General features: G+C 28.5%; 1 protein-coding gene across 1 annotated transcript; it reads right to left on the reverse strand.

Annotated features, from left to right (window-relative positions):
- Positions 1–11,004: 11,004 nt before the first annotated feature.
- Positions 11,005–12,039, reverse strand: LOC120089923 (FCS-Like Zinc finger 2-like). The gene is made up of 2 exons (XM_039047365.1): positions 11,719–12,039; positions 11,005–11,621 (listed from the first exon to the last, which is right to left on the reverse strand). Exons 1-2 carry the CDS (start codon positions 11,961–11,963, stop codon positions 11,414–11,416), a joined length of 453 nt encoding a protein of 150 aa, XP_038903293.1. The 5' UTR covers positions 11,964–12,039; the 3' UTR covers positions 11,005–11,413.
- Positions 12,040–12,468: the final 429 nt, after the last annotated feature.

Genomic DNA, 12,468 nt, shown 5'->3' on the forward strand with positions numbered 1-12,468 from the left:
CAGTAGAATAAGAGCAAGAAATAGGTTACTGAAAATCCTTGTTTTTTCTGCAAAAATGAAGGTCACTTCAAGAAAGATTGTCCCTATTACGCAAAGTGGCGTATAAAGAAAGGTAAACTTCTTACTTTGGTTTGTTCTTAAGTTAATTTAGCTTCTGTATCTACAGATACTTGATGGGTAGATTTTGGTGCTACTACTCACATAAATATATCTATGTAGGGTTGCCTGTGGAGCCAGCCGCCAAGTGATGCTAAAAGATTCATCTATGTGGGTAATGGAAAAGCAATTCCAGTTGAAGCTATTGGGAATTTCATATTATGTTTAAAAACTAGTAGTTATTTGATTTGAATGAGACTTTTATTGTACCATCATTTAGACAGAATTTAGTTTCTACTTCCAGTTTGGGCAAACTTAGTTTTTCTTCTTTTGGAAATAATAAAGTTAGTATTTTTCAAGATTTCAAGCTCATTGGTATCGGTTCTTTAATTGATAATCTATATATGCTTGATTTTTTTTGCTCATTTAACATGATCTTGTTATCTAATTCATGTAGTACAGAGTGTAAATTAAATGCGAATTTCGCTATGTTATGGCACAAGCGTTTAGGTCACATCTCTAACTAGAGAATTTATATACTTGTATTAGATGGAATTCTTGATTCCCTTAATTTAAGTAACTTTGACGTTTGTGTGGAATGTATTAAGGGAAAACATACAAACATAAGAAAATTAGGTGCCAACAGATTCTAAACGTCTTAGACTTAATATATACAGACAATTATGGTTTATTGCCTACGGGTTCTTGGAATGGACAACAATATTTTATTACGTTCATTGACAACTATTCAAGATATGGGTACCTATATTTAATTCATGAGAAGTTTCAATCTTTGGACGTTTTCAAGTCTTTCAAAGTTGAAATTTAACTTCAACTTGGAAAGAAAATTAAGGCTATCAAATCTGATCGTGGTGGTGAATGCTACAATAGATATAATGGATTAGGTGAAGAATATTCAGTGCCCTTTTTCAAATACCTAGAGGAATGTAGAATCGTCCTGCAATGCATTATGCCGAATAAATCCAACATGAATGGTGTGGTGGAAAGGCGAAATAGAACACTTGAGGATATGGTTAGAAGTATGATTAGTGTTTCTTCTCTACCAGAATCCCTCCGGGGTAAGGCATTAAATACTAGCATATATCCTTAACAGGGTATCTAGTAAAGCGATAGCTAAAACCCCTTATGAGCTGTGGACAAGAAGAAGCATAATATTAGCCATCTTCACATCTGGGCTTGTCCAGTAAGGCTAGGCCTTACAGGCCTAACGAAAGAATATTGGACTCAAGAACTATTAGCTACTATTTTGTTAGGTATTCTAAGTGCTCTCAGGGTTTCAAGTTTTATGATCCCACTTCTAGATCATTGTTTGAGACGAAAAATGCCATATTTCTTGAGGATGTTGAGTCTGGGGGAGAAGATAACATAAGAAAAGTTGTTTTTGAAGAGGAATTGGTTTTTTTTTTTTTTAATGTGGTTATAGATAATGTTCAGGCTCTAATTTCTGACTTCATTATTTAACCAATTATAAAACAAGACAACATTGAAGTCCTCATTATTGGACCTGAAGTTCAAACTCAACAACTTCAAAAAGTGCCACTAAGAAGATCCACTAGAGAAAGAAGAAGTACAATTCCAAATGATTATATTGTGTTTCTTCAAGAACATCAAAATGATATGGGCGTGATGGAAGATGATTCAGTCAACTTTCAACAAGCTCTACAAAGTTCTAACTCTCAAAAGTAGACAAATTCTATGGAAGAGAAAATAAAATCCATGAAAGGACAAGGACATTTAGGAACTTTTCGAATTACCATCAGGAGTGAAACCTATAGGTTGTAAATGGATATTTAAAACCAAAAGAGATTCACATGGCAATATTGAAAGATATAAAGAGTGCTGTCATAGTTTAGTTACATTCTCTTACAACCTGCGTTTGAATGTATATATGACAATAGCCTTCGTCGAGTAATGGGAAGTGGACTAGTCCCCGAAAATGCTTTATATGAAGTTCTTCTATAGTCTTGGATGTCCTTAATGCGGGTTCAGTTAGCCCATCTTTTTGCAAAAGGATTTACTCAAAAGGGCATTGATTACAAAGAGATTTTCTCTTCGATTTCATCGAAAGACTCTTTCAGGGTAATCATAGCACTGGTAGCTCATTTTGATTTAGAGCTACACCAGATGGATGTAAAAATTATGTTTCTCAACAAAGGGAACATTAATAAGACGAATTATATGGTACAATAAAAAAACTTCGTGTCTGGTAATTCAAAATATATGGTATATAAATTGAAGAAGTCCATCTATAGTCTCAAGAAAGCCTCTCATCAATGGTATCACAAATTCCATGAAGTAATAACATCATTTGGTTTTAAGGTGAATATAGTGGAAGATTGTGTATATCACAAGCTCAGTAGGAGTAAATCAATCTTTCTGGTATTATATGTCGATGACATACTCATAACAAATAATGATGTAGATCTATTGCATGATGCTAAGAGATTTCTCAAAAAGAATTTTGAGATAAAGGATCTTGGTGATGCTTCTTTTATATTAGAAATTGAAATACTGCGAGATCATTTTCAAGGTAATCTAAAAGAACTACACTGAAAAGATTTTGAATAGATTTAGCATGAAAGATTATGCATAAGGAGATACCCCTGTCACTAAAGGTGATAAATTTCATTTAGGTCAATGCCCCAGTACTGTATTTGAGACTAAAGAGATATAGAAGGTTCTCTATGCATCAGCTGTTGGAATTCTAATGTACGTTCAAGTATGTACACGTCCAGATACTGTGTTCATAGTTGGAGTGTAGAGCAGATATTTGAGAAACTCGATGATGGATCATTGGAAAGTAGCCAAAAGATTATGAGATATTTGCATAACAGAAGATCATATGCTCACTCATCGGAGACCTGAAGTGTTAAAGAACATTAGGTATTCTGATTCTGATTATGTTTGATGCCAAGACACTTTGCAATCCACTTCAAGTTATATCTTCATGTTAGCTAGAGGAGATATATCTTGGAAAAGTGTTAAACAAACATTGATGGCTTCTTCTACCATGACTGCGGAGTTTATAGCATGTTATGAGGCGTTCAATCATAGAATATGGTTACAAAAAAAATTCATTGGGCTACGGATAGTAGTTGGCATAAAAAGACCACTAAAATTATTTTGTGACAATAAGTCTGATGTATTCTAACAACAACAGAAGCAATACTAAGTCAAAGCATGTAGACTTGAAGTTTCTTGAAGTTTCTGGTTGTTAAAGAAAGAGTTCAGAATGGTCAAATTTTGATAGAACATATAGGAACAACTCTATGGTGGCAGATCCATTGACTAGAGGTTTAACTTCTAAAGTTTTTCATGAGCATGTTGCTCACATGGGTGTTAGTCACTCATGATTCTATGGTTTAGTTGGAGTTTGTTATTTAGGATATTCTTTGACCTTAATTTATTTTCTATATAGAATAAAGTTGATAGTTTATGTTTTATTATCTGAACTTGTTTATCATGCATGTGGTTTAGCAAATGAAGTTTAGCATAAAGTTTTTAAGAATAATCTCGCTAAAGAATTTGGACCAGTTGGAAATAGGCATAATTTAAATCACTTTGCATGTAGTTTCCATGCTATCCATCTATATTTGATCTATGTCATTGAATGTATCAGAATTGGTGATCAAAGAAGATTTAGTTACAAGGGTAGTGACGGAAGCCGCCTTAATTCTGTGCTAATACATTAGATAGACCAGATTGAACTAAAGGAGAATTTTATTGTTGAAGTAACTTGTTTATGCGCGCTTAAGGTTTATGTAATTTAATTATATCAGGTACACAAATATAGCCTAAGTGAGAGATTGTTAAATGTATTTAAATAATAATACGCATAATTAAAGTATGGATTATGTATGTGAATTAATATTTTATCACATTTGGTTATTTTATTATATTGGGTCCTATTATGTGATATAATTAAATTAAGGCTCTAAATTTTTAATTGAGTATGCACTTAATGACTAGAAGCTCATTCCTGGTTAATTATGGTTTAATGGGAACCCTAATTGAACTGGTATATAAATAAACCTTAGGGCTATGGTCCCCAATATACCAAAACAATAAGATGTCGGTTTTCTTGAATCTCATCTAGAGAGATATCCCACTAAGGGCAAGGAAAACAATAGTCATCTTAAAGTTATCATCATCTTGAAGTTATCATCAATCTCTTAATGGAATTTGGTATGTTAATTAATCTTGGCAAATTTGGCATGAATGATCCTAGGGTTAATATATTCAATATAGATTTAAAGTAATTATACTATTAATTTGTTCAATCATAATCCTTGTACTTTCAAATGTTCAATCTAGTCCATATACTTCCAAGAAATCTTAAATTTAGACTCTACTGTTTGTTTTTTGTTGATTTTTTTTACAAACTTTTTGTTATTTGTTAGCATTTTCACTCTAAATTTCGAAAACATATTCACATATTATACTTCTTTTCATAAAATTATTATTTTTATTTAGTTAATTTTGATGAAAGTCAATTTTGAATGACTAAATTTAAGATTTATTATAAGTATAAGGACTAAAATTGAACATTTAAAAATACGAGAGTAAAAATTGAACAAACCTCAAAGTATGGAGAATCTTCAAATTGATTTCAAATTTATATCTAATAAGTCTTATAGTTTCAATTGACTTCAAACTTTCAAATTTTGTATCACTAATGAAAGTTCAGCAAAAAATAAAACCAAACCAACAATGATTACACATAGCAGGTTTTTATTGGTGTACAGACTACTCTAGGTTGCATAAAAATGGGTGCAACCAAGTTTTTTTCATTTTCAAATTTTCAAATTCTCAATAGATATATCCTATCATTATAAGATAACCAAACCAAACTCATCGATTTGGTTCGGTTTATCAATTTTTTTTGTTGCAATCCAAGTGTTGACTTCTACTAGGACCTAATCTAAATTATTTTGGAAGTAAATATGAAAGCATTAAGAATTAAATGGACGGAGCTGAAATAGAATGAACTATAGTAGATATGTGACATGGTATAACTTTCAAATTTACAATTCATTTGTGTGTCGAAAAGGTAAGTTATTACGGGTCTGTTTGATAACATTCATGTTTCTTGTTTCTTGATCCTATTTTTCATTTTTTTTTTTTTAAGAAACTGTCTTATTTGATAACCATTTCCATTTCTTATTTCTAAAATTTGGGATATTTCTAAAAATTGGGGCCAAATTTGTAGCTTCTCCAAGTTTTATTTCTAATTTATATTATTTTTTATTCATTTCTTTTATGAATAAAATTAATACTTGACTTGTTGGTAGAAAATTATGCCTCACCATTCTTGTGAATCATGTCTTGTTTCAAGCCACATGCTTGTATGCCATTTTGTTTTTTTTTTTTTTTTTAATTTCTCTTTTTTGTTAATTTTGCTAATATTTCTTTTTTTTTTTCATTTTTTCTTTCTTTTCTATTAATTTTTCTATATTTCTTTTATTCTTGTTTTTTATTTTTTTTATATTTATATGTTAATTTAATTTTGAATTTTAAACTTTCCAATAGTTAAAATTATATATTATTTTGATTTCAAATTTCAAATTTTCAATATGTATTTAAATATGAATTTTGAAATATTCATGTTTGTACAGTATTTTAAATTTAAAATTATTATTTTTAGTACATTTGAAACCGATTAGAATTTTACAATATATAAATTTTGTTTATTAAAATATTAACTTAGGTCCACTTTAATATTTTACAACAACGATGTTCACATAATAATATAATTAAATTGGATTTTAGTCAACATCAGACAAATTACTTGAGTGAAAAATAATATTGCAAATAAAATTTTAGCGACATATAAATTATAGAAACAAGTGTATTGTAGCTTCAAGACTTATGTGTATTTAATAATGTAAATATTACATAATTATTTTTTTATATTTTAATACATGCTATATATTTTTTTATTTTACATAATTAATTTGTATGTAAACTACAAAATAAGAAAAGATGTTAGGAAACAAATTTAAGAAACGAAAACAAAAAAATGGTTATCAAACAATTTTTTTTTTTTTTTTTTTGAAGAAACAATAAACTGGATTAGTTACCAAACATATTTTTATTTCTAGTAAAAAAAATAGAAAACAGGGAACAAGAAACAAGAAAAGGGAACAAGAAACAGGAAACATGAACGATATCAAACATGTCCTACATTATTCCATTGACTATTGTATTTCAATATCTCTAATGTTGCTTTTTGTAATGTATTTCAATGTTTGTATTGTGTCTTGTACTATCGTCATTAACGTAACATTTTATGTTTTTTTTTTTTTTCGGATTTATTACATTTTATATCGTTATGTTATGCTTACCTATATCCTAAATTTTTCTTTTAGGAAAAAAGAAAAGAGAGAGAAAAAAGCATCATATCTTCAACATATCAATATCATAATTTTTTTTAGAAATTAACGCATCACCGTATCCTACCGTACTCGTATCTTGTATATGTATATGTATGTGTGTCTATATTTCATAGGTGTACTCTGATTTTGATAAGATTGAAATGACATTTCAACTCGACAACATATACGAACATATATGAATTGATAAATAGAACATATACCGAAACAACACTCTGTTTTTATTTTTATTCAATATAATTTTGCATTTTAAAATTTAGATACAATTAAAACATAAAAATGTTATTTTTACAATTTACATTATTTGAAACATAGAATTCGAAAACAATTTTCAAAAACAAAATCTAAATTATCTGCAAAATACATATTTACTTAATTCAGTAAATATGAAAACATAACACGGAATCGGAATTTTTTATCAACATACCCTTAGATTTCCACCTTCAGTTTTTTATGTTTCTGTTTTTCCATCTTCAGTTAAAAAAGATGAGTTTTTATTTTGTTTTTGTTTCTTTTTTTTTTTTATCTTAATTTAACATATAATTGAGTTGGACTTTAAATTTGGGTCCAACATAAAAGATTGGACCATTTTCTCTTTGAGAAAAAATAGTGTCCAATATAATGTTGTCTTGAATGTACAGTACTTTCTTCTATATTCAAGAAAACTCTAGAACATTGCTAATTGGATTTGTTGAACATTGCTGGAACAGGAAAGCATTAAAAAATAAATGGTTTGATGAACAGAATAAATAAAAAAATAAGAAGAAGAAAATAAAACATACAATCATAACCTTGTAGACCTAAAAATACCATCCGTGAGGATTAGGTATTTAGAACCACTATTTTTGTTTCTTATTTTAGAAGAAAAATTGTGAAGAAAAATATAAATGAATATATATGATGTAGGATTTTAGCATATTTTCCTCTATTTTTTAATATTCGTGAATGTTTAGCTAGTTTAGCACTATCTCAGCTAATGGTAATCCCTCGGACTCTATAACATCTGGGTTTTAGAGAAATTGGTAAGATATTCACAATTCTAAGTATGTGGTCATCATGGACTGAACCGAATTAGAAATAATTCTAGTCCTTAAACTATTGTAGAAATAACAATTAATCTATGAGCTTTAATTATAGTTGAGAGTTGATAAGGTCCTTTCATTAGTAGATGAACAAACTAATTAACGCTATGTTTATGAGATAGACAGTCTAAATGGAAAATCAACATTTAATTTTTACAACATAGATTAAAACTTTACAAATTAAGTATGAGACTAAATTGTCAAATTAAATTTTGAGAACTTAATTGTTACCTCAATAATAGTTTAAACATAAAAAGTAACTTTATATATACAGTTAGTTAGTTTGCTAGTTAGTTAGGTAGTGAGTCTCTCGATCAATTAATGAATGTAGAAAAAAAGTTAAATTTAAAAGAAAGTTATGTTACGTTGTCGGGTTAATTAGATTTTTTGGGTTGAATTTTATTTTAATTAGGTGAAAGGGGTGGTTTTCAACTTATTGAAGTAAATGAGGTTGTTTCATTCTTAATTCTTTTTATTATTATTTATGAAGAGACGCATTCTTAATTTTTTTTTCTTTCTTTTGGATGAATGCGTCTCTTCAAGAGACAAGAGACGCATATGCGCGGAAAAAAAAAATAATAAAATAATCCAGAAAGCGACACGTTCGAAAAAAGGCCACAAAAAAAAGCCCATTTTGAAAACTACCCCTATTACCTAATTAAAATAAAATTCAACCCAAAAAATCTAATTAACCCTATGTTATCTAAGGAGTAAATAAATGGTTAAAGGGAATTTAAGATGCTGCTGATAGCCCATTGGGTATTGAATAAAATGTCACATTTTTTTTAAATTAAAGTTTCTTTGATTTTTACACATACCATCACTTGCAAAAATGATCAAAACACGGTTCTAGTCTCTTGTTACTATAAAGCAAAGAGCGAGAGGGAGAGAAAAAATTTCCAAATCCAAAATAATGAGAGAATTGAAAATAGAGAAACCCCAAAAACAAAAACAAAAATCTAAACCGAAAGAATGAGAGAGGTGAAAGCTAGAACAATGAACTAAAAGACCTCAACCCAAATGAGCGAGACAACGAGAACAAAATCTTAATATGCATACAAAATAGTTTGTTTAGATAACTTCACTTGTTATTACGTACGTAAAAGGTATAAGCTTTTGTTTTAGATTGTATGACCTATTTTATTTTATTTTATTTTTGTATAATTTTAGATCACTCGTAGGACCGGATATTTTCATATGATGTGTGTATATATATAAATTTTAAATTTTGTATAAAAAAAAAATAAATGGGTGAAGCTGAATATGTAATTTATGTGTTTTAAAATACCCAAAGTCTTTGGAAGAAAAGGGATTCCTCCAAGCAAGTCTAACCTATCAATTCCCATTTTCTCTGTGGGCCAATACAATAATTAATCCCTTCAACAAGTTCCATCAATTGTTTTCATTGGTCTAAACACAATAATTTAGATCCTCACTTTAAAAGGAAAAACAACAATAATTTTCATAAAATATAATAATACTTAAAATTGTAACTCACTATAAATTTTTGAGTTAATATATTGGAGTTTAGTAAGTCTCCATTTAGAATTTACAACTATAAGATAAAAATTTTCAATTAACATGTAAAATGAAGAGAAAAAGATTTTTAAAAAAATCGATAAATGTACATATTTTGATAAATCATGTTTACTATTAAAATTGAATTCCTTAAGAGATAGATAGTGATTATAATTTTTTATTGTTATAATTAGTTTTTTATATCATGACATAACTATTTTTTATTTTTTAAAAAATATTATTTTATAATATTGTCTTATTTAAAAAATAGGTCAAATTATAAAAAGATGTCCCTGAACTTTACACTTTGTATAAAAAAAATGTCCTGAAGTTTTAAAAGTTAAAAAAAAAAAAAAAAAAAAAAACGTCCCCAAAGTTTCAAAAGTTCAAAAATAATATCCGTTTCAAAAGTTTTGTCGTTAGATTTTTTTTATGAAAACTGTTAAATTTTTATTTAAAAATTTTCAAAAATACCCTTAAACTTTTTTAAAAAATACTTTTCCTATATTTGGACATAAACCATTAATATCGTCTTACCTCTCTATTTTTCTTCTTTTTCTCCCCTCTCTTCTTCAATACTCTTACCTCCTTTTTGTTAACTATTAAGCACTTGTTTATCTAAAATAAATAAATAAATAAAATTGCACACTTTAATTAAGGTATATGAACTAGAATAAGAAGAAATATAATAAATAAAACACCAAATGGTTTTAAGACTTGCATATTTTAACAAAATTGTATGTGTGTTAATAGCCAAATACATTTTTATTTGACTATTTATCATTCTGATATATTTTAAGAGGAGATATTGATTTTGAAATTTTGCAAAATTTTGTGGGATTTTATATTTTAATTTAAAATTTTAGATTTTATTTTTATTGTTAAGAAAATTTATATAAACTAAGAATTATAAAATTAAGAAAAACATGAGAGTACATATATGAAAAAAGAACATATCTATATAATTTATTTTAAAATTGATCTTTTTCAAGAACTTCAAACAAATTAACTTTTTGTTTTAATTTTTAAAATTATTTTTTTCACGAAGAATAACGATTTTTATTCTGGTGGAGATATTTTTTAAAAAATTTAGAGAAGTTTTTTAAATAAAATTTTAACGATTTTCATCCAAAACTAATCATCAATATTACTTTCTGGATACTTTTATGTGGCAGGGAGAATCAGCCCTCCGACCTTAAAAATGAATATTACGAGTGTTTATGCCACATAAATATTTACCACCATGATATTTCTTCAAAATACTGATTTTAAATAAGAAAAAGTATATTTTAGTCCAGACATTGAAGCAACTGGGATCTATATTTTATACTTACTTTAAATTACAGCATTAAAGCCGTTAAATTTTCTTGCGTGAAACCAGGTTTCTTTTTTCTCTTACAAATTTAATTAACTTCTGACACTTTTCTTTATTTAACTTCAAAAATGTTTTTACTTGGTCCCTCCAAATTTTTATAAATTCTACATTTAATAAAACTTCTAGTAAATTTAAATGTCCATACCCAATTTCACAGTTATTCATTTCCTATATATTATTAACAAATTATTTAAACATACTAACAAATTATTCCAACTGTTTTTATATATTATTCAAAATATGATTATTTAAAAATTTATACTTATTCCCTTCAAAAATTGAAAATAGTTTTGTTTGAACTGTAATCTCAAATATTTTAGAAAAAAAAGATGAAGAAAATTGAATCAATCCAATTTTCTTTACATAAAAAAAGACCTAAAATGATAGAATTTGGAATTTAAAAAAAAAAAATTAAGGCACATGGTAGATTGTTAAAATAGTGAAAACTGAAAAGTGATTCAACACCCATTTGAAAAACAAAAACCCAAAAAAAAAAAAAAAAAAAAAAAAAAACAGAGTATAGAAGACAGTAAAATCTGAATATTATTTATCTAATATCTCAAAATGAAAGCCCAATAGATTAGGGCAAAAAAAAAAAACAGTCTCAAGAAGAAGAAGAAGAAGAAGAAGAAGAAGATAAAAACCCATAGTTTACATACAGAATTAATCACCCTCTTCCCTAACTCCATATGTATATGCAGAGAGTGATCTCATTTCCAAACCCCAAAAACCAAAAATCCCAAAAACAGGAAGTAAAAACCAGATCAGATCTCTCAATCTTTCAATCTCTTCCTCTTTTGCAGATCCCCATTTAATCTCAGTCAAGATCTTAAAATCACAACCCAAAAACAGAAACAAGAAACCCCCATCTCTTCTTCTTCTTCCATGTTTTTGTTGTACTTAATGAGTTTTATTTTTTTATGTAAAACCTAAGCGGCGGCGACGGTGCCGGCACAGAAAGGGTAATCCGACGGAGGAGATGATTTATTAGGAGAAGTAGATCTTCTTCTTTGTTGATCTTTTTTCCTCAGTGTTTTCATAGCAGCAGCTGATGATCTTCTCCATTTCTTCTCTTTCATTTCATCAATTTCTATTTGTTCTTGTCTACATTCTTCACTACAGAACGGCGTATCTCCTCTGTTAAGAAAAACCCATCACAAGATTTCAGTCCTAAAATCCTAAATCCCAAAATCAAAGAAAAAAACCCAAGAAAGATTCTAGATGGTGAACAAACCTGTACATGAAGATATCGATGTTATTCCCGAGGGGTTTCCGGCAAAGGAAACAGGAATCTAAGAAATGAGGGGGAGGATCTTCGAAACGGGAAGATCTAGAAGCGGCGGAGAGGGAGAGAGAACGGAAGCTTCTGGAGAAGAAAGGGTGAGAGGAGATTTCGGGTTCCATGCCGGCGGCGGAGTCGTCGTCGTCGGCGTCGTGGAGGAAGCAGGGTTTTGTTGCGGTGGGATTTGAGGAATCCATGGGGGAGAGAGTTTGTTGAGCTGGGAGAGAAAAATGGAGAAGATGAAAGGTTTTAAAGAAGAAATGGGAAAGGGAAACCACTGCAGGTTTTTTGAGACTGAAAATCCGTTGGCTCGAATTACAAGTTGAACAAAAATTCATTGTGAATTTACATTCTTGTCCTTTCCTTGGTCCCTCCCATGGAATTTTGTGGAACTATTCATTATTTTTCTCTCTCCTCTCTCCTTTATTATATAGTATTAATAAGGTTTTCGACTTTTACTTTACTTTCTCCAATTTTTTTTTACTTATTATAAAATAATTTTATGCCACTTTTACCCAATTGAAATGAAAAAAGTAGCCCTATTTTAACATGATCATAATTTTTTTAAAATAATACCTCATTTTATTAAAATATCATAGGGATATTTTATGGTATTACTAGATGCATCCAATAGATGGTCACACGTGTGACCATCAAATAATTAATTAAATAACTCAATTTTCTGATTATACAATTAAGATA

This window comes from Benincasa hispida, chromosome 11 (assembly GCF_009727055.1).
Source record: "Benincasa hispida cultivar B227 chromosome 11, ASM972705v1, whole genome shotgun sequence".
Lineage (NCBI taxonomy): Eukaryota > Viridiplantae > Streptophyta > Magnoliopsida > Cucurbitales > Cucurbitaceae > Benincasa > Benincasa hispida.